A 24,290-nucleotide genomic window follows, 5' to 3' on the forward strand; every position below is an offset into this window, starting at 1 on the left:
TATGCTGGTATCTCTTTAATCACAGTTCTGCCCAAATTTGAGGTCTCCGTGAAGGCGCCAAAGATCATCACCATTGAGCACCAGGAGCTGAAAGTGACTGTCTGCGCAGTGTAAGTGAGGCCCACCCAAGTGTCTCTGCTTGGCCCACTTGAGGCCATTCCAGGTGAACCAGTGAGGAAGAAATGGCTCTCAGCACAGTCCCAGGGATGTGACTGTCCCCAGAGCTGACGGCAGGATCAGTGCCCCTGCTCCTTCATTTTCTTTGCTGCTCTTACTGGGTGACAAAGGCTGCAATCCTGTATACACTTACCTGGGAGTAAGCCCCACTGAACTCAATTGGGGCAAACTTCTGAGTAGATGCCTGAGAGCTTCTGCTCTAAGGCTACAGTTCTGCAAACACCTGGGAGTACATCCCATTAAGTTCAGTGGTACTCACTTCACCACCTGAACTGAGCAGTACTCAGTAGACATGCCTAGGATTAGGCTGTTGGTGAATGAACCTTTTGGGTGGGAGATTCAGGGCAAGCAGAAGGAGATACTTCTTCTCACAGCCCATAATTAGTCAGTGGGGTTCACTGCAGCAAGAGGGTGATGGCCTCTAGTTTGGATGGCTTCAGAGGGGGATTGAACCGATTCATGGAGGGCAGGGCTTGGGGGAGGTAGCCAGGGAGCCAAGAGATAGCAGTTCCTGCCGTCCACTTTCCCTTTTTACTGGGTCAGCAACTGAACGGGGAGAGGGACTGGTGGGTCTATCTGCTGCCATGCCCCTCCCCACTTGATGGGGCCCTACACTCACCAAAGTCGGCCACGGGCAGATTTTGATCTCAGGGCTGGAAGAGTCTTCGACTCATGTCGTAACAGGGACGAGACCTATGGAACAAACTGCAACTAATGAACTATAGGTATGTCCTCGATTAACCTTCCTACAGCAGAAAGTCCCTGGCTCTGCCCTGTCCTTGCCAGCGAAGTAGCTGTCATAGATCTGAGTAGGCCCATAGAGGCACAGGCAGTGGTGGAGGAGGTAAGTCAGAGCTGCCTGAACTTCCCTCTCCTGGCCAGTCTGGTTGCTAGCCGGAGCGCAGGATGCAGCAGGCAAGATGGCCCTGAGCAGGCCTGGGTCCGGAAGCTTCTCTCCCAGGCTCTGAACACTGAACCTCCGTTCCCAGGGGCAGAGAAACCTTTCCTGGGTCCCTTTTCCACGTTAATGTGATGTCTGTTTCTGGCCACAGGTACACCTATGGGAAGCCAGTCCCTGGCCAGGTGAATATTCATGTTTGCCGGGCATATTCCGATGTCAGTACACACAGAGGTCACTGCCATGCGAGAACCCCGGAGCCCATCTGTGAAGATTTCAGTGGGCAGGTGAGTGTCTCGAGCCTTCCTGTCCCATGGAGGGGTGACCCTGTTTTGACTGTTGCAAACAGTGTCTTTGTCTTGAGTCTTCGCATTCCCCCCAACCTCATGCAATTAGACTGCATGTCTGATCTTCATGCCTGTATCCTTGAAGTTCTGTGTTGAGCTCAGTGGCATTTGCAGGGGGGGCAAAACAGTATGTTTTGCAGGGCACCTCAGCGTGGCTTGGAAATGGCCCCTCCCCCTCACCATTGGAGCCATTCCCAGTGGCGAGAGCAACACAGAGGAGGTGCTTCCACTTTGCTCTCATCGCTCATGACTCTGAAGGCAAGGGGGAGGGGACGCTTACGCAGCACATTGAGCCACCCTGCAAAACATGCCTTCCCCCCCCCCCCCGGGAATGCCACTGGGTGAGCTTGCTCACAGGGTGAGAGTAAGGGAGAACAGAAAGTATCCGGATGGATTTAGTCATGCCCTACATGAAGACCTCAGCCCAGGTCAACCAGACTGGACTACTCGACCCTTGTCCCCATCCCCGTTTCCTACCATCTGCTCTTCTTGGGTCTCCTTCCCGCGCAGGCGGATGTGCACGGCTGCCTCAGTCAGGTGGTGAAGACCAAGATATTTCAGCTGAAGAGGGCTGGATACGCCATGAACCTCCAAGTGACAGGCACCGTCTCTGAGGAAGGCACAGGTCTGTGCTTTCTCCTGGTTTGGGGGGGGGCAGGGATCGGAATGGCTGGGGGGACAGAAAGAGACTGAGGTCCTGGGACAGCGATGCCCACAGGGTCAGCTGCAGAGGGCTCAAGGCTGCCCATTGCCAGTCCCTGAGGTGTCTTCTGTGCCCATACCCAGGTTGCCCCCAGGTCACCTCCTTCTTCCCATCCGGTATCACTACGGATCTGGGGTACACTCAGGCAGGGGCTCCATAGAGGGCAGTTTTCAGGCCACCCCTGAAAATGGGAACATGAAGCTTGGGAGGTCCTGCAGGGGAGCAATTCTTCCCTGACTCCCCTGGTGCTCTCTGTTTTGCCAGGAGTGGAGCTGGCAGGCAGTGGCTCTGTGGAACTCACGGCAACTCTCAGCAAGGTGACCTTTGAAAGGCTGGACTACTACTACAAGCCAGGGATCCCCTTGTCTGGGCAGGTAAGGCAAGCCAATGTCACCCAGTCATGCTGGGCTCCATAGCTGGGCACATCTTGCAGTACCCCCAAGCCTGGCTCCAACTTTCTGAGGTGCCTCTTCCCCAACCTGGCCTGGCCCCAGGGCAGCCTGTGACATAGGCTGTAGTCCTGTGCACCCTGGAAGCGAGCTCCAAAGCAAAGTGCTTGCTCCCTTTGGGGTGACATGGTAGTCTCTTACTTCCAAATCAGCATACCTAGGATGGAGTTGGCAGTTGCCCTGCTGCAGCTCAGATGGCTTGGTCCTGCTCAGAACCTGGAGGGGGGGCTGTCTAGGGGCCCTGGGTGTGCTGCATGGAGTTCCACTGTGGAGGAAAACCAGGAAATTGAGCCCATGTAGCCCAGAAACTCTGCTACTGTGTATGTGCCCTCCCTACGACCCACTGTCCGCAGCCTCGCCTTGAGTCCCAGCCTCCTTCCCCCCTTCCCCTTTTAACATAAACCATGCTTGGCGGGTCGCATGTTCAGGTGAAGCTCGTGGATGGCACCAAGGCACCAATCGCCAATGAAACGATCCAGATCCAGATCCAGGAAGAGCCATTCAGTCAGAAAACCAACTACACCACTGACGAACAGGGCCTGGTGAACTTCTCCATTGACACGACCAACATCACGGCTTACTCCATCAACGTCCAGGTGAGCCTCTTGAAGAGCGGGCACTAGAGAGGGTGGGGTTGGATGTTAGCCAGCAGGCTGGAAAAAAGACATGTGTGTGTGTGTGTGTGTGTGTGTGTGTGTGTGTGTGTGTGTGACGGGAGTGACAATCTCTGTGGGTCATGGGAGACACTCAGAAGTTCTGTTTTCCTGCTGCTGCTCTTCTTTTCTTCTTCTTTTCAGTTTTTCTGGACCGGTCATTTCCTCTGCTCTGTTCTCACTCCTGCTCTTTCTCTTTCGCAAGCCACAAACCTGCCTCCGGAAAGGTGTCTGACCTGGAGCGATGGTCATCAGATTGGGGTGGGGCCTGGGTGCACTCGGGGCAAGTTCAGCCACTGCTCTCTGCTTCATCCTCTCCTTCATGGGTTAGGGTTTGCTCCTGTCCTTAACAGGAAGTGTGTTGGTGGCCCTTCATGCAGGCAGGTCCGGGAGGGAGTCGCACCAACGTCTTTCAACCAGCCTGTTTGTCTCCTCGGAGAGACCATTTCCAGTTTGGGGAACATTCTCCCAAGTCAGCAGAAATGCTGGCCAGCTTCAGGCAAGTTGGGAGGGCTCACAGCTGGTGGCCCCAGGCTGCTGTTCCTGCCATCTTCATTCCTGGATAGCCCAAGGCAGTGGTTCTCACACTTTTAGCACCGGGACCCACTTTTTAGAACGAGAATCTGTCGGGACCCACCGGAAGTGATGTCATGACCAGAAGTGACATCATCAAGCAGGGAAATTTTTAAAAATCCTAGGCTGTAATCCTACCCGCACTTACCCAGGAGTAAAAAGCATAAACATAGTAGCCTATTCAAAGTACAGATCTGTCACATTTCCCCAGATGCAGTCACATACCATGGTAGCATCAAGTCTAATGTATTAAAAATAAAATATTGGAATGAATAGGGAACCACCCGAAATTGGCTCGCGACCCACCTAATAATAATAATAATAATAATAATAATAATAATAATAATAATAATAATACAGGTATTTAGTACCTGTAATAATGCAGGCCTTTCTAGGTCCTCAGATTTCTCCTCAGACTTTATTCAAGGCGGTTTATATAGGCAGGCTGATTAAATCCCCGTAGGGATTTTTACAATTGAAAGAAGGTTCTATCTTTCAAGAACCACAACAGTCCAGATCTGTTTTCTGATCTGGTTTCATATTATGGCCTTCATCCTCCCACGCTCAGAGCAGATGGAATAACTCGGCTCAGCTTTTCAGCTGCTTCAAGGTCGCACGGTGCCGGTGGCCTCGAACTGGTGATCTTCGGATGTTATCTTCAGGCAAATGGAGGCTCAACCCTTTAGACCAGACCTCCTGCCTGACCCACAGTTTGAGAAACACTGGCCCAAGGGCATCACACACAGTCCAATCCTATCCCCTGCCAGCAGCGCAAATGCAGCCACTTCAAAAAGACATGTGCTGCATCCTGTGGGGGAGGGGTGACACCATGGTAAAGCTGAGATAAGTAAAATAATGTTTACTTACCTCTGTGTAAGCCCTGGGGCCCCCATGGGTCTCCTTGAACATACACCATCTATTTTGGTGGCATATGTCCAAGGAGGGAAAAGGGGTAGGGGTGTTAAAAGAGGGAATAGGATCCAGTGTGCTGCATTGCCGCCGCCTCCTATCCCCAGTTCCTCCCCACTTTGAGCCCAGCAATGCCTCCCAACGCCCCCCAACTCACTGGCTCCAGCTGTAGTCAGAGATGAGATTGTGGTTGTGTAACGTCTGTTGATACAGTTGCAGTTCTAATTACCTTGCAGATACTGGAGGGTTTGCAGCTCTTCCTGCCAGACTGACTAGGTGGCTGCAGAGGGCAGAGTGCGCAAATGTTCACCCAGTGCTGTAGCTAAGGGGGTGCAGGGGTAGCAGTTGTACCAGGCAACACGCTTTAGGGGGACAACAAGCTGAGCTTGACCCTAGTGGCCAAAATGTGAAAATTTTGGTATGTACAAATAATACCATCATGTTATATATCATTGGAAAGGTAATTTAATGCAGAATGCAATGAAACAAACCACATTGGAATATCTGTATTCTATCAAAAGTTATGGCCAATTAACCAGAAAATGAAAACACAACTGCCTTAAGGAACAAAAAGTGACTTTCTTCAACTCAAAACTGACCTATGAGACTGATTGTTCTGAGAACCAATGATATGTTATTACTTTACTGCATGGAAGTCAGCTCTCATTTCCATGTACCATAATACAGCTGCTTCTGCTAACTAGTAAAGAGGCACTTCTTCAAGTGGTGCTCCTCTTATAGTTAGAAGGGAGAGAATAACCATTCCTTTTCACTCCAGCACAGCGTCTCTAACCAATCAGGGGCAAACCTTTTATTTACTTAATTAAATTTGATTTTTTTCACAGAGAGGGGGCTACAAAATCTTCTTTGATCCCAGGTAGCAGATAGATGCCTTAGCTATGCCACTGGCTGGGGAAGGTGGCAGATCAAGTGGGTGGTGAGTCCTGGCGTGAAGTCACTTCTGGCTGTGACATCACTTCCGGGGCATCATTTTGAGCTCTGCACCAGGCTACACATTCATTAGCTACACCGCTGTGTACACCCTTCCATTAGGGATGATCATGACTGGCTACTAATTAGCCAACAGGATTCATGTTCCCAATTACCGGGCATCAGGGCTTTTCCTCCTTGTCGCCAGGCAAATTATAGGTTGGAAGACACACGCCATGAAATAAACCAGATCCAGCCATTTTACCAGCAAGGCTTTCGGTCCGCCGCACGCTTCTATTCACCAAGTCAAAGCTATATCCACATCCAGCCTGTGCCAGAGACCCTGCGGTGTGGGCAGACCCAGCCAGTTCAGGTGCATTACATCCTGAAGCCAAGCATCGTGAAAGAGGAAAAGGTCACCTTCTCCTACCTGGTAAGTCTGCACTTCAGCTGCAGGGTCTGGTGGCAAGGAAACCTCTGGGTTGGGTCTGTAGGTCTGTAGGTAGGAAAGGTCCTAGCCCTCAGGTAGCAGGGGCTGCGGAAGGCCTTGATCCACCTGAGACCTTGGAGAGTGGCTCCCAGCTGGCATAAAGAGCAGCGGCATTCCTGGAGGGATCAAGGAAGGAAAAAGTCCTGGGACGCCACATTTTCAAAGTGGCTGCCACCACTTGCCCTCTGGATCCCTTCTGAAGGTGAGGGCAGCTTTGCACAGTGTCCCCTGACCCTCTAAAAGCCTTCTGAAGCCTCTGGAGGGCCATTAAATGGAAAGCCATTCAGGTTTTCCAATGAAGTCATGTTCAGAGGCCCTCTGGAGACCTTGGAAGGCTTTTGAAGGATCAGGGGATGTCTCAGGAGGCTCTGGTAAGTGGGGGAACACGGTCCCCTGGGGAGTCAGCCTTCCGCAGTCCTGGCCTCAGGTGGTGTTTGCCAGGATTGCAACTGGGGTCAGATCAGCAATTTTCACCCAGAGAGCCACAGAAGGTCTGCAGGTGTGCCACTGGAGCTTGGCGCGCAGGTGTTGAAAATCACTAGAAAACTCTTCTAGGTTCTGGGACTCTGTTTCTATGGCAACTACCTGTAGGGATGCATTGTCTGTCCCTCCTCCTCTACCTGCAGAGGATATATCATATCTGTTTCAAAGCCACTGGCAGCTACGAAACTACGCTGGGCTTCAGATCCAAAAGTGGAGTTTTGGAGTTCTGCAGTCTGCCTTGTAGGGTCTGGTGAGGAGCCTCTGGAAGCTACTGGGTGCCCAAAGGATAACTATCCCTGGCACATCAGTGTCGCCAAACACTGACCTCCATACCATCCGCCATGTGCCCTTCCTCCTTCTGTGCAGGTGCTGGCCAAAGGGGGCATCGTGCAAACAGGGACCCACGTCCTGGCCTTGGAGGAGGATGGAGAAGGTGAGGGGGTTTTCCCACCGCTTTTCAGTCCCCCCCCCTTCCTGGGGTGTTTGCCTGCTGGGAGCTGACAGGGACCACCTCTGTAGATGCTGCTGGGCCTGGCCATTCAGCATCCCCCCCCCAGGGGTCTGAAAAAATTCCATGTTGGCTGCAGAAAGGCCCCTGGTAGCTTTGAATGTGTTGCCCCAGCCTGCAAACACCTCCCTCCCACTTTCCCTGTGTGCATGTTTATTGTGCATAAACAGTGTCCTTCCACTGTCATGGGCTGCTGAAGCTATGCCATGAACCCCTCTGACCCCTCCCTCCCCCAATCTCTGCATTTCTCAACCAAAGGCGTGTTTTCCCTGGACCTCTCTGTGGACTCCAACAGTGCTCCTCTTGCCCGCCTGCTCCTGTACACCGTTTTGCCCAGTGGAGAACTTGTGGCTCACTCAGCTGATTTCAAAGTAGAGAACTGCTTCCGGAACAAGGTAAGGCTGCCTGGCCTCTCTGTGGCCCAAGGCAGCAGGCCTAACGGTGGGAGCTTCTGAACTGTGGTCAGGAGGCAGGGAGAGGGAGTGGAGACTTGGATGCCAGTTGTGCCTAGGAGTGAGTTTTGTTTTTGCAGGTGAAAGTGTGGTTCTCAGGGTCCGAAGGCCTGCCTGGCAGTGAGACTCGCCTCCACCTCTCTGCGGTAGAAGGCTCCCTGTGTGCCATCCACGCAGTCGACAAGAGCGTCTTCCTCCTGAAGCCAGAAGCTGAACTCTCGCCTCAGACCGTGAGTCTGGGCTCCACTGCGGGCACTCTGCTTCTCAGAGCTCCCTTAATGCTTCAATGGCTCTAATTCCAAGCCCCATCAGTAGAAGGAGAACACATGGCCCACTCTTATTGTAGACTGTGTTGCAAGCCTGTGGCTGACACAGCACACAAATATTCTGGATGGACAAACAGGGGTGTCTGAGAGGGTTTGTCTGCAGCGCTTTGAACAATCTCGTGCAGGGCTGAAGTGACCCGGAATGCTGCCTGGCGCCATCTCAGGTCCACCACCTCTGCTCTAGAAAAAAGGCAAACCCTTCCCATGCTGCTTGCACACTGCTGTCAAACCCGGAAGTGCAGGACTTGTGGTTTCATTACAAGGACAACTATTTGCACTGCCCCTGCAAATGAAACCACAAGTCCTGCACTTCCAGGTTTCACAGCAATGTGCAAGGAGCCTGGGAAGGTGAGGAATGATCTGCTGCTCACCTCAGCAAGGGGGAGACAGATGGTTGTGGCCTGCATCAGTGGAAGGTAAGAGGGAGGCGGCAGCAGCAGACTGGGAGTGAAAGATATCGTAAATCCTCCACCCCTTGGAACCTGCCACCGATGCAACCCGTATCAGGTGACCTCATGGATGGGCCGGCTGTGATCTCATGCGTGCTTCTGAAAAGGCGACATATGATCACAACTCAATGCTCAAGTATGAGGAAAGGCTACAGCGTTTGGGCTCTTCAGTCTAGAAAAGAAGGTGCTGGAGGGAGAACATGATTGAGACATTCAATATTATGCAGATGATGGACAGAGTGGATTGAGGGATGTTCTTTTCCCTCTCACACCATACCAGAACATGGAACATCCACTCAGAGTGAGTGTTGGGAGAGTCAGGACAGATAAAATAAACTAGTCCTTTACCCAGTGTGGGATTTTCATTACCCCAGGATGCAGGGATCTTGTGGTCTGGTGTGCTCCCTGAGGTGGACTAACTGTGCCTTTAGCCTGATCCAGCAGGGCTCTTCTGATGTTCTTAATATCAGAACATCAGTGGGTGAGAAAGGTGATGCTGTTTGGGCCATGTGTGCTGGCCCATCTTTGACTAGTTTTGTCTGCATTGACTAGCAGAGCTCTGTGGGGGTTCAGACAGAGGGGGGGTCTTCCCCATTACACTTGCAGATCCCAGGGATTGAGCCTGGGCCCTTCTGCACTACAGATCACATGCTCTCCTGCTTGACTGCAGTCTCTCCTCCACTGGCTGGTCCTAGGATATCTAGGAGTGTGGCTACCCCAACAAGCTGATCCAGAACTCCAGCCCCATCCCTGGAGCGGATGAGGGTTGTGCACCCAGGAGTGGGCACTGAGCCAGTAACACGAGCATGCATGAAACAGCGTCTCTTTTGTTCTCAGGTTTATGACTTGCTCCCTGTGAAGAACCTCAGAGGCTATCACTACGAAGGCCACAATTTGGATGAACCAAACATCCATTACTGTGCAATGATGAAGAAGATGGTTGTGGATGGCGTCCAGAGTTCCGTTCAGATTCCTTTCGGAGAAGGTGACGCCTATTCTATTCTGATGGTGAGCAGCAAAACACCACCGTGTGTGGGATGAGTGACCTCCATCATCCTGACATCAGAGGGATGTGTGTCTGACTGTGTGTGTGTGTGTGTGTGTAAAGAAGTCATGATGCAGGATAAGATTAAATAAATGAATTGCAGGAACTCTGTGTCAGTGCAGGCTCGGCATCCTAATACTTGCAATATTCTTCATTCTCCAAGCAAGCACCCTCACCCACAAAACTGCAACATGCAACACAGTCCTAGGGTACTGTGTCAAAGTCAAAAACATCCTGGTCATTTGTTTCCCACGATAATCGGGCAACCAATAAACTATAACTGGGCAACAAACCCCATGTTATCTACCCTAAGCCTCTTATCCCAGCCCTAACCCTCATCTCACTGGGGGGTTTCTGCTGGGCTGGGAGGCTGTGGACGTCCTGAAGCAAAGCCTGGCCGTGGTGCAGGACGAGATGTGGGTTAGTAGACTAACCCTAACCCTGGTCTACTGACCCAGGCAAGAGCAGGTGCTCTTGACCAGTGGAATTGCTGATTCGGAGCTGGGAGAGCCTGATCCAGACAGAATTGCTCTCTCGTGGAAGGACCACGAGTTTGGGAGCACGGCTGGATTTCTTTGACCTTGGAAAATCATACGCTGGGGTGTCCAGGAACGCTGGCTGGGGCACCTGCTGGGCTATTCTCTGAAGAAAGCAGATTTGTGCGCCATAATCACACTATGCTTTGATTATTGCAACAGGCTGCGCATGAGACTGCCCTTGGAACCTCTGGAGGCGCTGATCCAGAGCGTGGCAGTGCTCAAGGGCCCTTTGACCTCATCACATTAATTTGGGGGCTTCACCATCTGCAGTAGTTACTGCCCTGAACGGTTGCTCCTGGGCCCCCTTTCAGGTGCTGGTTGTCACCTGCAAGGCCCAGACAGGCCAAGGACCACCTTCTCCTACTTGCATCTGCTCACACGTCTGTTCACACATCGTGAGAGGCCTTACTTTGTGCGGGGGGTGAGGCCAGGCTGAGGGGGATACAAGGCAGGACATTCTGAGAAGTGACACCCAGACTGTGAAACTCCTTCCCTCAGGAAGTCCGACTAGCCCAGAAGTCGAGTTCTTTTAAATGCCAGATAGAAACCCACTTTTCCTGGCTGCCTTTTCCAGTGTTTATTGTGTTTCCTTCCTGGCCACAGTGTATTGATTTTACTCTGCTTGGCACGGGTTTTAGTCTTTTATTTCTATATTTGTATTTTTATGATGCTTTTATTGGTTTGATTCCTATTTGAACAAATTGTTTTTAATTTCTTGTGAGCCACTCTGGTGGCTCCTGAAACAGAAGAGTGCAGGAAAGCGTCTCAAAATGAAAATAAATAAATAAAATAAGAAAGCGCTTCAATCAAGGGGTGGTGAGTTGCTCATTTTGGGATGCAAGAAGAGCTTGTTTTCTGTGGCTGATTGTGGCTCGCTTGCTCATTCCACAGGATTTAGGCTTGAAAGTTTTTACCAGCGCCAAGATCAAGACGCCTGAAATTTGCCGGTACGACATCCCTCAAGTATACAAAGGAAGAAGGGGTTATGGTAAGAGAGGAAATGAGCCTGTCGTCTCCCACCCTGGACATGAGCTTTGTCTCATTCTGTGGTTTGAACCAGGACACTAGGGCAGTACAGTGACCCTGGAAACCCAGTGTCAGATTCACCCAATATCCCCTTCCTCCCTAGGACAGCACCCAGTCAGCAACACACACACACCCCCAGTGGTGTTGTTAAGAGGGTCAAAGCAGGTCTTTGGATGGGGGGGCTTTCCAAGGTCGTGTCTCAGTCACCTCCCTGCCTTCCGTCGCACCCTTTGCCCAGAACACCCAGCAGTCTTTTGCCTGACGGGAAACTGAGGGATCTGGAGGGTCTCTCCTAAGGCACATGTTCAGAGGAGTTGTGAAGGAACCATAGAAGAGCTTCAGTGAGAACCATGAAGTTCCCCAGGAAGGCTCTGGGGAACCAGCCAGTACCGGGGGGGGGGGGCTTGCAGAGAGAAAGGAGAGGCAGCCCCCACAACAGCTGCATAAGGGGTGCGAGTGTTCAGATCCCCTTCTTGGAAAAGGGCTGCGTCACACATGCAGGTGTGCTTGCCTGAGAGAAACATTCGGGGATGACTGGCATGAGTGGAACAGCCACACCCAGTGCATTAGTCAGGCCACAGCATAGAACAATGAGTGTTTTTTCTCCCTGGAGATCTTTTAGCTACACGTCAAGTATCACCACCGATCGCTTGCGATCTTTCGACAACCCCAGCCGTAGCTGATTCACTGGCGGGTGATGGAGGCCACAGCGATGCAATCCAAGAGACTATCAGGACGTTCTTCCCAGAGACGTGGCTGTGGAAACTCGAGCGAGTTGAGTAAGTAGTGGTGCCGCTGCTTGGGGAGGGGGCGTAAATTCAATCCCGGGGTCCTCAGAAAGTAGCAGCAGAGCCTGGGGACATGGGGCAGCCCTGGCTGCTGGGGGAATCCGTTCACTCCCCTTCTTTAACCCCTGAGTCATGCTCATTTGGGGGGTGGGGTTTAACCCATCAGGTTTCCTCGAGCCCTCAGGCCAATTTGCAACAACTGTTGTGGTGAGGGCATTTTGGATGCACAGCAAGGGCAGGGCTTGCTGGCACACTCACGCTGGCCTCCACCGCATGCTCTTTATGCACTTCCATCCTGCCCAGTGTACTCCAGGTGTTTGGGAAGGGACGCAGCTTCAGCCTTTGTGGACTGCCCAGAACGATCCCTGCAGCAGCTGCAGAAGAAGCCAGGGGTCTGGAATGGGGGCGGCTGCGGAGGATCATGCCTCCGGTGCACAACTTCTCTCCCCACCAGGCAGCAAGGGGTTCGGTTCTCCACCAGTCTTCTTTGAAGGGTTAAGGTGGTCGAACACAGAGACGGCCAGGCGCCCTGACTTCAGGAACCACCACACACACCTCGCAGCACTTTGGGCCACCCTGTAGTGGCGGGGGGGGGAAGGGGTTTGCTCTGGGGGCTGCAGTGCTCCTTCTCATCCTCTGCTCTCCTGTCCCACACCAACCCTGACAGGGCTCCGGAGGTGGAGGTGCCTGTGACCATCCCGGACACCATCACAGAGTGGAGGACGGGAGCCTTCTGCCTGTCGGGAGAAGCAGGCTTTGGCATCTCTGAGAGCGTCCCTCTCACGGCCTTCCAGCCCTTCTTCCTGGGCCTCACCCTGCCCTACTCAGTGGTGCGCGGCGAGGCCTTTATCCTGAGAGCCACCCTCTTCAGCTACCTGCAGAGCTGCATCCGGGTGAGGAATGCTGGGTGCTGGGAGGGGGCTGGGCCCTTCCAACCTCGCTCCGCAAGCCTCCCTCACCCGTGCCCAGACCCCACCCTATTGGCAGATTCTTCCCTGACCCTCATGTCCCACTGTGGCCTCTGACCCTGCAGCTCCCCCGCCGCCCTTCCCTTCCCCGCCCCGTCTCCCCTTCCTGTGCACCTCCAAAGGGCAGTTGGCACATTCCTCTGCACAGCGAGGCACGGCTGATGGCAGAGACCTCTGCACCTTCGTCTGAATACACGTGAACAGAGGAGGCTCCCTGCTCTGGAGTCAGGCCCTTGACCCCCCCCCCCCAAGCCAGCCTTGTCTGAGCCAGCAGCGGCTTCCCCAGGGCTCTACTGGGGAGGGTGTTTCCCAGGCCTCCCTGGAGATCCTATCAGGGAGCATCTCCACCGGAATCTCTGAACATGCAGATATACACATGGGGGCTGGGTGTGGGTCCAGTGACTTCGGCGCTCCACAACCCCAAAGTCACACACTTCCATTTCCCAGTTTGCCTCCCTTTATTCAGTGTCGCCAGTGACCTCCCTGTCTGCAGTTTAACACAGCAACATTGATGCTTCCTTGCTGTACCTGCTCCTGGAACTCCCCCCCCCCGACTGTCACACATGGAAAAGCTCCTGTCACATCCTCTCCAGATCCACCTCAAAACCCTTCTCTTAAAGCCAGGTCCCCACTCCCAGCTCCCCACAGAAGCTTCATTCTGTGCTGTCACGTATGTGCCTCTTCTGCCACTGTTCCCTTGCTCCCCTCCCTGATCTCTCATGCCCTTTCTTGCCTCCCCCACTGTCCCCCACTGAGTTTAGACTGACAGCTCACCAGGGTAGGGGCCTGTCCTTTTTGTGTATGGTCAGGGTTGCGTAGGAGCAAAGATCAGCTTCCCGAGGATCTCCTTGATCATCTTGTAAAAGTCCTTATGAAGTCCCAGAAGTTGGGATGAGGCAGCAACAGTGGGGGAGTGTCTCCTGGTGTGTGGGGCACTCATGCCACGATGGCTAGGGGTCAGGGTGCCAGAGGGCCCTCATCCTTCAGTGCAGTTAATCAGACACTCAAAAGGGCTACTGTGGCAAACTCTCCTCCCCAAGCTTCAGGAAGGAGAACATAAGAACAGCCCCACTGGATCAGGCCATAGGCCCATCTAGTCCAGCTTCCTGTATCTCAGTGTCAGCAGACATCGTACTGCCCTACTGAGGAAAACCTGAATAAGAGGTCCAGGGTCAGAGGGAATGGGGAGGGGGTCGGTTGGTGCCCTTGACAGCTTCTTGTCTCACGTCACAACAAGCAAACCCAGCATCAGTTGCACAAAACAAGAGAAAAGTTTATGCTGCTTAAGGGACCTTGACGTGTCTTGCTGGAAAGCACAATGGGATCCCTTCCGTTCGCAGGCCCCTCTCCTTCTGTGGGCCCCTTGCCTCTTCCCAGGGTGCCCACTGCCTCCCTTGACCGCTCCTTCCTGTGCTTGCCTGAGTCCCCCTCCCCACCAGAGCAGCCCTGCTCTACAAGGCCCCTCCAGTGACAGCCTTGTCTTCGTGGACAGGTCCACCTGTCCCTGGCTCCCTCTCCTGACTTCGAGGCCTCCCCCGTGGGGGAAGTAGAGGAGTCCTACTGTCTGTGTGAAAATGGGAGGCAGACGGTGTCCTGGCGAGTGACCCCCAAATCTCTGGGTAAGCAGCCACACTCAGGTAAGAACATAAGCAGAGCCCTGCTGGATCAGGCCAAAGGCCCATCTAGTCCAGCCTCCTGTATCTCACAGTGGCCCACCAGAGGCTTCAGGGAACACACAAGACAACAGGCGCAACCTGCGTCCTGGCATCCAAGGAGACCTCCAGCAAGCACGGGATGCGGCCTTCGCTGCTGCTGCTGCCCAGGGGCATTTAGTTAGGCTTGTAGGATTGGGATGCGCGGGTGCAAGAATATTCAGCTGCCCCTCGGTGCTGCTCCCACTCGCTGTGGCCCTTCAGCAAATCCAGTTGCTGGTGAGAACAGAGGCAAAAGTGTCCAGTCCAAAAGGACAGAAAAGTTCCAGGTGAGCCTGCAGAGAAGGGGGCGGACTCAGCAGGACACGTCTTCTCTGCGTGTGAAAAGGGGGCTGTTTCCTCTCCAGGGGAAGTGAACTTCACGGCCAGTGCTGAGGCTCTGCAGTCGCCTGCGCTCTGTGGGAACGAAATCGTGGAGACCCCCCAACAGGGGCAGAAGGACACGGTGATCAAATCTCTCCTGGTGGAGGTGAGTGAGGTGCCCGCTCTTTGGGGAGGGGAGAGAGGAGTGGCACACACACCTTTGGGCCGGAGAACAGGACCACCAATAGCCACAAAGGCCTGTGTTGCGCACCAGAGGTCAGCCTGGCTGTGCGTCTGCTGAAACCAGGCCGTGGCAGGGGGACTCCTGCCCTTGCTTGCTCTCCCTTCTGGCCCACAAAGGGTGAGCAGCCAAGAGCAGAGGACTGGAACAGAGCAGGGCAACGGGAAGGGGGCACAGGGAGGAATTCGAACCCTCACAGAGAAAAGAGTCTGCCCAAGGGAGGGCCCCTTCAAACCTGGAGGCAGTAGGGCCTGCTAGGTCCCTAGAACTGGACTGGGGGGGGATTTCTAGTGTTCTGTGGGGCTTTATGGCAGTGCATGCCTGGAAATCTGCCCAGGTGACAGAGCTACCCACTCTTTCATGGTTGACTTCTTTTTGTGCTTCGGTGATATAGATGTTGCTTTTAGCTGTTGGTCTCATAAGAACATGAGAACAGCCCAGCTGCCTCAGGCCATAGGCCCGTCTAGTCCAGCTTCCCATATCTCATAGCAGCCCACCAAATGCCCAGGGAGCACACCAGATAACAAGAGACCTGCATCCTGGTGCCCTCCCAGTTTCTCTCCTCAGCCTCTGATGAAAGTAAACCTCATTTGCATCTGGGCAGTGCTTTCGGCCCACTGATCAATGCCTCCTTTAAGTCTGATCAGTTGCAACTTCATGGGGCTCCTCTTGGCCAGGAGGACCTCTTCCAGGTGAATTAGCAATTAGAACCAATTAAGGGAATGCATTGATTAGGACCTGCCAAGAAGGAACAGTACATCATTCAACAGCTGGTTTTCAAACTGTAGGTTACTCACTCATAGCCTTAAAAGGGGGGCACTTAAAGGTAGCCTTAAAGGTGGGGGGGGGCTGTCTACATTTGATATTTGGAGGAGAGGCTTCCAAAATTGACTAGAACAAACCTTAGATAAAACTATTATATGGAAAAATGACCCAGAGATCATGATATGGGGTGGATGCAGAGAAGGAGAGCAGGAAAAGGAGGGAATGCTGGAGTTCCCCTGACAGGATCAGGCCTTGTCATTTCTGTCACCGCCTATCTCACCATATCAAGGGGGGAATCGGGGGTCCGGGAAGAGCCCCCTCTTGCAGGCAGAAGGGCCCAGCCAGTTCAGTCCCTGGCAGCTTCTCCAGGTGAGGCTGGGACGTCCCGCGGGCCTGAGACCCTGGAGAGGAGCTGCTGCCAGTCCGTGCAGGCAGCTGTGAGCTGGGCGGATTAAGGAAGTCAGACTCCAGCAGGAGATGCTGCTGCATGTGAGTGTAGAACACTGTGTTTCTGGCACCGGTTCTCACCTCTGCCGTCTCTCTTTGTGAAGCCTGAAGGGGTGGAGAAGGAGGCCGTCTTCAATTCCCTGCTCTGCGCAAAAGGTAAGTGCCTGTTGGCGCCCTTCGTCCTTTCGCTCCATTCGCTTTCCCTCTTGGGCAGAGAGTTTCAGTGCTGAAGCTGTTCACGCTGACCTCTGCGGTCTTCTCTTGTGGTGTCACTTCCAGCTTCCGGGAGACTTGTCCAAGTTCTGTTTCGAGGGCGACTGTCTGTGGTAATGAATTGGCTGTCCAACTTTCCCTGCTGGCTCCAGAGAAAGAGAGAAGAGGACAACAGCTCATTCCTACACACAGTTGCCCTGGGAACAGTTGCAGAACTCAGCAGCCTTGTAGAGGGTGTCTATGCTATTTTTATGGTTTTATCGCTGTCTTTAAGATGGTTTTATCTGCTTCTGTATCATTTTTAATTATTGTAACTTTACTGCATTTATGTTTTATGTATTTAGCCATATTTATTGTTATATTTGAGCTCCTGAAAAAGCAGTCTGAAAATCTTCTAAATAAAAATGAAACAAATGAGGGGGTCCAGGGTCATGCCTGGGCCGTGCTGGAGCTCTCCACCTCCCCTGACCCAAGCTGGGCATGCGTACAGGAGCCGGCCTGGACTCAGCTCCTGCCTGGAGTAGGGCGTGTGGGACCCCTCCTGGCTTCTGCCATTTGGCCCTGAGTTCTGCAGCTCCAGCATTCTGCTCCCATGGAAGGCAAACAGAGCCAGCTGGTTCCTCTCCGCCTTATCCTTTTGTGCATTTAAAAGATCATTACAGTGTTTCAGAACTGCCTGGAGTCTTCGTGAGATCTCGGTGGGCTTCCTATGAGGCTGCAAATGGCCCTCCCTGTCGTAGCATTTGCCTGGATCCCTGCAGGGACTTATTGGGGGGGGGGCAGCAATGTCTGCCAGGGAAGCAGAATGCCAACTTTGGACCAGCGGCTTAGCAGACTGGCATGCTGCATTGCAGTAGTTCTGCCACCTCCTCTGCACCACCACCTCCGACCTGGAAGCAATTGCGGTGACATGATAACACCGCCCCAATTGCTTCCAGAATGCTCAGGGTGAGACCATCCTGCCTCCTTGCAAGCAGCCATGCCAAGAATGGCGGGGAGGGGGCAGGTTTCCTGCAGTCATTCCCAGCACAGTTGTGCCCCGCTCGGAGCGAGGCTGGCCGCTTCTTCCAAAGTGGAAAAGGCGGGCAGCCTCACTCCAGTGGCTCAGCCATGAGTGAGGGCAGGAGCGTGGTGACTGGATTGCTGCGGCAGGGGTGGCATCGATGCCATCCACAGAGTGCCGCCTGGGGTCACAGCATCCCAGTGGACCCCCCCCCCCCCCCCAGCTACACAACTGCTTTGGACCAGCCGTTCCTGCAGGGCACTGAGAAAGGCAGAAAAGGTGGAAGGAGTGTGAGGCACACAGATGCACCTGCTGTGGAGAGAAGGGAGCACACAGGAGGTGGGGAAGAAAGGGACCCCATCCAACTCTTTCTGTTGTGTTTGCAGAACAAGCACAGTCGGCACCGGTGTCTTTAAAGCTGCCAGGAAACGTCGTAGAGGGGTCCGCCAGGGCTTCCTTCTGTGTCCTGGGTAAGGAATGCGGCCTGCCTCTGTGGCTGCTGCTTCTCAAGCATGTCTTGATGATGGTGACACCATCCACGTACGTGGTGTTTTGCAAAGCATTCGAGGACAAATCCCTGCCCAAGGGACTTGCAGGCTAGCTATTCACTGGGGAAACCTCAGTGGAAGAGTGAATGAGAGGGACAAATGGGGGGGGAGGAATGAGCAACTGTGTCAGCCGCATGCATTTCAGCTTTGTGATGGGGGCACGAACACTCAGAGATGCTGCAAAACGTCTCACAGACAAGGGGGGCTTAAGAAAGAATTTGAGGGAAGGAAGAGTCCAACCACCTGAGCAGGTCTGTGCTTCCAACGGTCTTGGCTCTTTCTTCTCAAAAATAGCTCCATGCAGGGGAATCCCAGCTGAACTGGGAGCGAGAGACTCATGAGGTATTTTCATCTTTAAACACTCCCCCCCACCCAGTGGCAACTTGCTTGTGAAGTGTCAAGTTCAGGAAATCGCTGATCAGGAGCAAATCCCCACTTGAGCAGGATGATTTTCAGTAAGAAAATAGGCAAAGAATGAGCCTCCCCCCTCCCCCCCACATGCCCCCAGTGATTTTTGACCCAGGGTGCCCTTCTGGGTGGTTAACTGGGCAAGGCTTGAGGGGCCCCCTGTTGCAGTGGCCCTGCTCCTTTCTGGCCAGATGGTGGCATGGGGGCAGCCCCCTGGATTTTGTGGGGTTTGTGGCCTATCCCAGGGCTCTATCTTGTCCCCGTGTTATCAAACATCTACCGGAAACCTCTGGAGGGGATCGGCTGGAGATGTGGAGCCAGCAGTCACCAATATTCTGATGACGCCCTGCTCTTTTCCTGGGTGTCAACTCATGTCGCAGCCATGCACCCCAAATGGTTGGCAACCTTCAGTCTCGAAAGACTATGGTATAAGCCTACAGCACCCAGTATTCCCAGGCAGTCTCCCATCCAAGTACTAACCAGGCCTGACCCTGCTTAGCTTCCAAGATCAGATGAGATCAGGCATGTGCAGGGTAACAATGCTGATACCCGCATTTTTCTGCCCTGCCCTCTTCTTCCTCCCCCTTCCTAGGTGACCTCCTGGGCTCAGCCATAAAGAACTTGCACCAGCTCCTCCAGCTGCCCTATGGCTGTGGGGAGCAGAACATGGCCCTCCTTGCCCCCAACATCTACATCCTCAACTACCTGAATAAGACCGGGCAGCTGAGCGAGGAGGTCCGGTCCAGGGCCATTGGGTACTTAACGACAGGTGAGTAGGCTTGAGAAACCATGCTTGGTTTGCTTTGGGGTGGAAGGACAGAGCCCCCCAGCGCCCCCCCCCACCTGGTGAGGGGGCTGCATGCTTGGGTTGGCACCATCAGCAGATGAGGCCACAAATTCCTGGGCTGGTTGGGGGGGGGAACGACATCATAATCACTGGGGCTGCCCAATCAGGGCACACTTTCTCATTTCTGGAGCCTGTGTTGGTGTGGAAAATGAACGCAGGGAACACACCTTACCTTCCAGCAGGGAGCGCCTGCCAATTGAAGAGCTGGTTGTTTATTTTCCTCAAGAAAAGGTGTGGCTTTTGAGGCGGATTGAAATGAGGGGGGGGGCTGACCGCAGCTGGAGAGACCCAGCTTTGAACCTCCACTCAGCCAGGAAGTTTGCCAGGCAGTCTCAGTGAGATGTCCTTCCTCCACCTGATCCTACCTCATAGGGCTCTTGTGAGGATACAGGGAGGTGACCAGTATACCTTCCATCCTGAGCACCTTGGACAAAGGGCAAGATGAGAAAAGGAATCGCTAACAAAAAGCCGAATGACTGATCACCTGAAGTCATTTGTTAATTGAGTGATATCTGTGGGAACACAACAAAAGAGGGGCAGCCCAGGTGAACAGGTGTGGCTGCTTGTCTCCTTGTGGGGCAGAGGGCTATTTCCGTGCTAGACGTGCCTGCCATCACTCTGTGTCCCTTGGTGCTCCCTTCTCCGCAACATCTAAAGCAACACAACACATGGGACACCTGCCTGCTCACGTCAGCAGCTGGCGAGCAGTGGAGATGCCAGGATCGTGTGTGGGGAGTCCCCGATTAAATGCTACAAGAAAGGGGAACATAAGAAGCAGTTCTGCATCTCTCATGACAATGCAAAGACCTGGGCCAGAAGAAGCACAGAAGAAGAGCCCTGCTGGATCAAACCCAGGACCCATCTAGTCCAGCTTCCTGTATCTCACAGCGGCCCGCCAGATGCTCCAGGGAGCACAGAAGACCACAAGGCATCTGCATCTTGCATCTGGCATTTTATTTCCCCTCTCACCCTCCCCCAATGAAGACACCAGCCTGCGGCTTGGGTTTCACTTGGGCCGCCTTATTAAACACACACTTTATTATACATACCTCTCTACTGCTAGTCCCATTGAAGTTAATGGGCTTTACTTGGAGTTGGCTGGCGACCCTTTCCAAATGCAGAAGGAGTTCGTGCAGGTGATTCTGCATTTACTGATGGACTGAGGACACATCATACCACAGCTTCTTTTTCACCCTACCTAGACATGCTAGGATGACATCTAAGGGATGGGGAGGGAGTGACGTGTCAAAAATGACACAGCCATGCAGCCCCCTCTCTTTTCAGGGTACCAGCGGCAACTGAACTACAAGCATGCTGACGGCTCCTACAGCGCCTTTGGAGAAGACCGACTGGGGAGGAGTGAGCCAGGGAATAGCTGGTGAGATGGCCAAGGCTAGCCAGTGTTCTGGGGCTGAGATCTGGGCTTGCATTCCTTGCAGAGGCTGCCTGGGGTCATCACTAGTAATAAGAGGCCAGATTGGCCCCCATCCCCAAGTAGACCCAGGGATGACCTTCCATGGAAGTGAAAGTCTTTTATTCCTGTGGGAGAAGAAAAGCTCTAGGTTGGGGGGTGCAAATTTTGCCCACCACCCCCTGAGGGACCCAGTCGTGCAGTGCATGTTTCTTTCAGATGCAGAGAGCTTCTCCTTCTATGGCAGTGACCACTCCCTGTCTTGATTTAAGGGGCTCTGGCTTAGGAAGCAGAAGAGCTGGTGAGACAGGGGTGATGTTCTAATGTGGGTCTTGCAGGCTGACGGCTTTTGTGCTCAAGACCTTTCAAGGGATAGCACGCTACATCTTTGTGTCCGAGAACCACATCACAGAGGCCCGGACTGCGCTGGCCAGCAGGCAGAAGGAGAATGGCTGTTTCCAAGGCACTGGAACTCTCCTGCACAATGCCATGAAGGTAGGGAGGGAAGAAAGGCAGGGCAGAGGGAGGGAGGCCAAAGATCACCGCAGCCAAATCACCAGAAAGAGAAGAATGAGCATGGAGAGCTTTCTGGAAGTGTTGGTTGGGGCTCTGGTGTAGCTTGGAAATGTCAGGGCATAATGATCAGACCCTGTTTTGTGGACTGTTGCTTTTCCTGTCTGCTCTGAGACTTCAGGATGGGGTGAGCTATGCATGAAAAGGAAGAAAGGAAGAAAAAGAGAAAGAAATTGTCTCCACAGACAAGCGTCTCAATCAGCCACAGCAGTATTGCTCAGTGGTGTCCTTCTTATGGAGGACCCCAAAGGTAGCGTTCTCAGAAGTGCTACCTGTTCCACGCGCAGGGCCAGCTAGGCAGGCGGAGATCAGGGGTCTCAATGCATGGATGAGACAGTGGTGTAGAGTGGAGGGGTTTAGATTCATTAGGCACTGGGGAAGGTTTTGGGACAAGTGGGGGCTGTATAAGAGAGACGGGCTTCACTTGAACCAGAATGGAAGCAGACTGCTGGCGCATAACATTAAAAAGGTGGCAGAGCAGCTTTTAAACTGATCCCTGGGGGAAGGCTGACAGGAGCCGAGGGGCATCTGGTTTGGGACTCCTCATCCCTATGGGACGAGGATGGGGAGGTTAGAGAACAACAAGACAAAGGCAGAGTAGGAGAGGAAATTGGGAATGGTAGCGTGATAGGATGTGATAGACAGTTTTGCACAGTGAGAGGATGCAGGGACAAAGGAGCGAATATGCAATTTCGCAACTTTTATGCAAATGCCCGAAGTCTCTGAGCAAAGATGGGAGAACTGGAATGTCTGGTGACTAGGGAAAACATTGACATAGTGGGCATAATGGAAACCTGGTGGAATGCGGAGAATCAGTGGGATACCGCAATCCCGGGCTATAAACTCTACAGGAGGGACAGGCAAGGGCGTGTTGGAGGTGGGGTGGCCGTTTACATTAAGGAAGGGATAGAATCCAGCAAAGTAGAGACTCAAGGAGGGTCCGACTCCACCGTAGAATCTCTGTGGGTTAAATGAACAGGCTTGAGGAGCGATGCAATAGTGGGGGCGTGCTATCGTCCTCCAGACCAGAAACCTGAAGGAGACCTTGAAATGAAGCAGATCAGGGAGGTGATGAGGACAGACAGGGTTGTAATCATGGGGGGCTTCAACTATCCTCATATTGACCTGGTCAATTCATGCTCTGGTGAAGAAAGAGATTCCCATCCGTCTGTCGTCACAATCCCTTCCCCAGCAGAAGGTCCTTGAGGTCTCTGCTTCGCTCAGTGCCATGAGCGCAGCCCAAGGCATTTTGGCTGCTCCCCACACATGGTGGGCCCCAGCAGTGGGGAGGCATCTGCATTTCCATGGTGCTCCAAGAGCCATTTGCCCAAAGGTCAGGCAGGGAGGTCCATCTACATGCTGATCGCTGAAGTAGACCAATGTGGGTGGGAGCTCCTGTTACCCAGGAAAAAGCAAGCCCTGAAAAGATGAGGTTGATGGAAAACGCAGAACCTTTCCTGGAGCTCCAGGGAACAGCAAAAAACCTCCCTGGCCTGTGATGCACTCATTGCCTCTGATTTTGTTTCTCCCGCAGGGTGGAATTGATGACGAGCTCACTCTCTCCGCCTACATCACCATTGCTTTGCTGGAGGACAATCTGCCCCTCTCTGTAAGTTCCCTTCTCTGCCCTCCCTGTCCACCATGGCAGCATTCAGGGGGAGCTGGGGGGCAGGCCTGGGAATATTGCTCAAGGAGCTGGACAAAAAACAGACCACCTGGGGTGCGGTGGGGGGACATCAGCAGAGCAGCTGCCAGCCCAGATTCAGTTCCCATCAGCTAAAACATTTTGCAAATTAATTAGGGTGCGTCTTCCCTAAGGAAGCAAAGCGGAATGTCCTTCTGGTTTCCTTGTCTCACAAAGTTGTCAATCGTGTTCCGCTACTGGGTGATTTTGGCTGCTCTGGAGCTAAAGCAACTATATATCGGCACGGCCTTGTGCCAGAATCCGTGGTGCATCCGTTGGCAAGTGGATTTCTGCCCTGGTGGGGAAGGTGAAAGGCAGGCAGGCAGGCAGCCTGCGTGCAGAACAGAGAGACGTTAACCGGAAGCAGGAAGTGTTCTGCTTGCTGCGTGTCTCCCTGGAGTGCAGGCTGCCTGCCTGCCTTTCACGCTCCTGTTTTAGCGTTCAGTAAAAGGAAGACATGCTTGCTTGGCGGCAGGGTCAGTAAAGCTCAACGAAGGTAATGGGCACAGGATCCCCAAGAGAACGGCAGATAACTGGACCCGTGAATGCCAGATCTGCAGGATGGGGGCCAGCCTGTGTCGGTTTGTCAGAGAGAGAAGCCATCAGAAATTCTCCTACGATCCTCTGCTCTTTTGCAATTTGAATGAAATGAGTTGATCTGCTTCTCAGTTGAGCAAGCAAGAAGCAGGTCATTGTGGCTGGCATCCGCAGCAGTGGCAGACATGGGGCGAAAGGCACCCCAAGTCCATTGCCCCCTCAAACCTCGAGCCCCTTTCCACCTGCCTCTGATGCAGCCTGCACCAGGTGACCTCATGGAAGGGCTGGAGGTGTCCACCTGGCCTCATGTCAGGGGTGCATGAAGACACCATCCATGCCGGCCACCATGGCCTGGCCAGCTTTTCCAGAACTGCCACCCGGACCTTTCCTGAGCCTCTGCTTTCTTCTCTCCCCAGAACTCAGTGGTCCGCAATGGTTTGTTCTGCTTGGAAACGGCGGCACAGGCCAAAGACACCGATGTTTACAGCCGGGCCTTGCTGGCATATGCCTTTTCCCTGGCAGGGAAGGAGGACAAGCGAGAAGAGCTCCTGCGCACCCTGTTGGCAGAAGCTGTGAAACAAGGTGAGGTGGGCGGAGATTCAGCCGCTTCCACCCCTTTGGCTCTTGGTGCTGTACCTGCCCAGGTACAGTCAGTTCTCCTTTCAAGTAGGGGTTGGGTTCCTGGAAAGCCCAGCGGATTCCGAATCTGCAGATGGGGAGTCATTGATCCTATGGGAGCAGTGGGGTTGGGGGAGGGATAGCGAAACTGCCAGCCCCAGAGACCCTCGGAATGCAGCGGAGACCTTCAAAATGGTGCTTGTGAATAGTGCGGAGAGCTTCAAAATGGTCATGGGAGGATGAGAGCCCAGTCCCATTCCATGCCTG

General features: G+C 53.4%; 1 protein-coding gene and 1 pseudogene across 1 annotated transcript in view; one reads left to right on the plus strand and one right to left on the minus strand.

The window, feature by feature from the left end:
- The window catches only part of LOC136639195 (alpha-2-macroglobulin-like), a 42,257-nt gene that overhangs the window by 11,967 nt on the left and 6,000 nt on the right, over nt 1-24,290 (plus strand). The window contains exons 7-29 of the mRNA XM_066613200.1: nt 26-110; nt 1,230-1,362; nt 1,933-2,047; nt 2,390-2,499; nt 3,003-3,170; nt 5,848-6,072; nt 6,979-7,016; nt 7,344-7,515; nt 7,653-7,802; nt 9,185-9,355; nt 10,243-10,326; nt 10,823-10,919; nt 11,580-11,736; nt 12,413-12,638; nt 14,206-14,332; nt 14,773-14,894; nt 16,286-16,337; nt 17,784-17,867; nt 18,946-19,122; nt 20,485-20,578; nt 20,950-21,106; nt 22,719-22,793; nt 23,822-23,987. Coding sequence (XP_066469297.1) covers nt 26-110; nt 1,230-1,362; nt 1,933-2,047; nt 2,390-2,499; nt 3,003-3,170; nt 5,848-6,072; nt 6,979-7,016; nt 7,344-7,515; nt 7,653-7,802; nt 9,185-9,355; nt 10,243-10,326; nt 10,823-10,919; nt 11,580-11,736; nt 12,413-12,638; nt 14,206-14,332; nt 14,773-14,894; nt 16,286-16,337; nt 17,784-17,867; nt 18,946-19,122; nt 20,485-20,578; nt 20,950-21,106; nt 22,719-22,793; nt 23,822-23,987 — 2,985 coding nt within the window. The remainder of the gene's footprint in view (nt 1-25; nt 111-1,229; nt 1,363-1,932; nt 2,048-2,389; nt 2,500-3,002; nt 3,171-5,847; nt 6,073-6,978; nt 7,017-7,343; nt 7,516-7,652; nt 7,803-9,184; nt 9,356-10,242; nt 10,327-10,822; nt 10,920-11,579; nt 11,737-12,412; nt 12,639-14,205; nt 14,333-14,772; nt 14,895-16,285; nt 16,338-17,783; nt 17,868-18,945; nt 19,123-20,484; nt 20,579-20,949; nt 21,107-22,718; nt 22,794-23,821; nt 23,988-24,290) is intronic.
- Nucleotides 18,785-18,903, minus strand: LOC136642360 (5S ribosomal RNA; annotated as a pseudogene).

This window comes from Tiliqua scincoides, chromosome 2, assembly GCF_035046505.1.
Source record: "Tiliqua scincoides isolate rTilSci1 chromosome 2, rTilSci1.hap2, whole genome shotgun sequence".
Lineage (NCBI taxonomy): Eukaryota > Metazoa > Chordata > Lepidosauria > Squamata > Scincidae > Tiliqua > Tiliqua scincoides.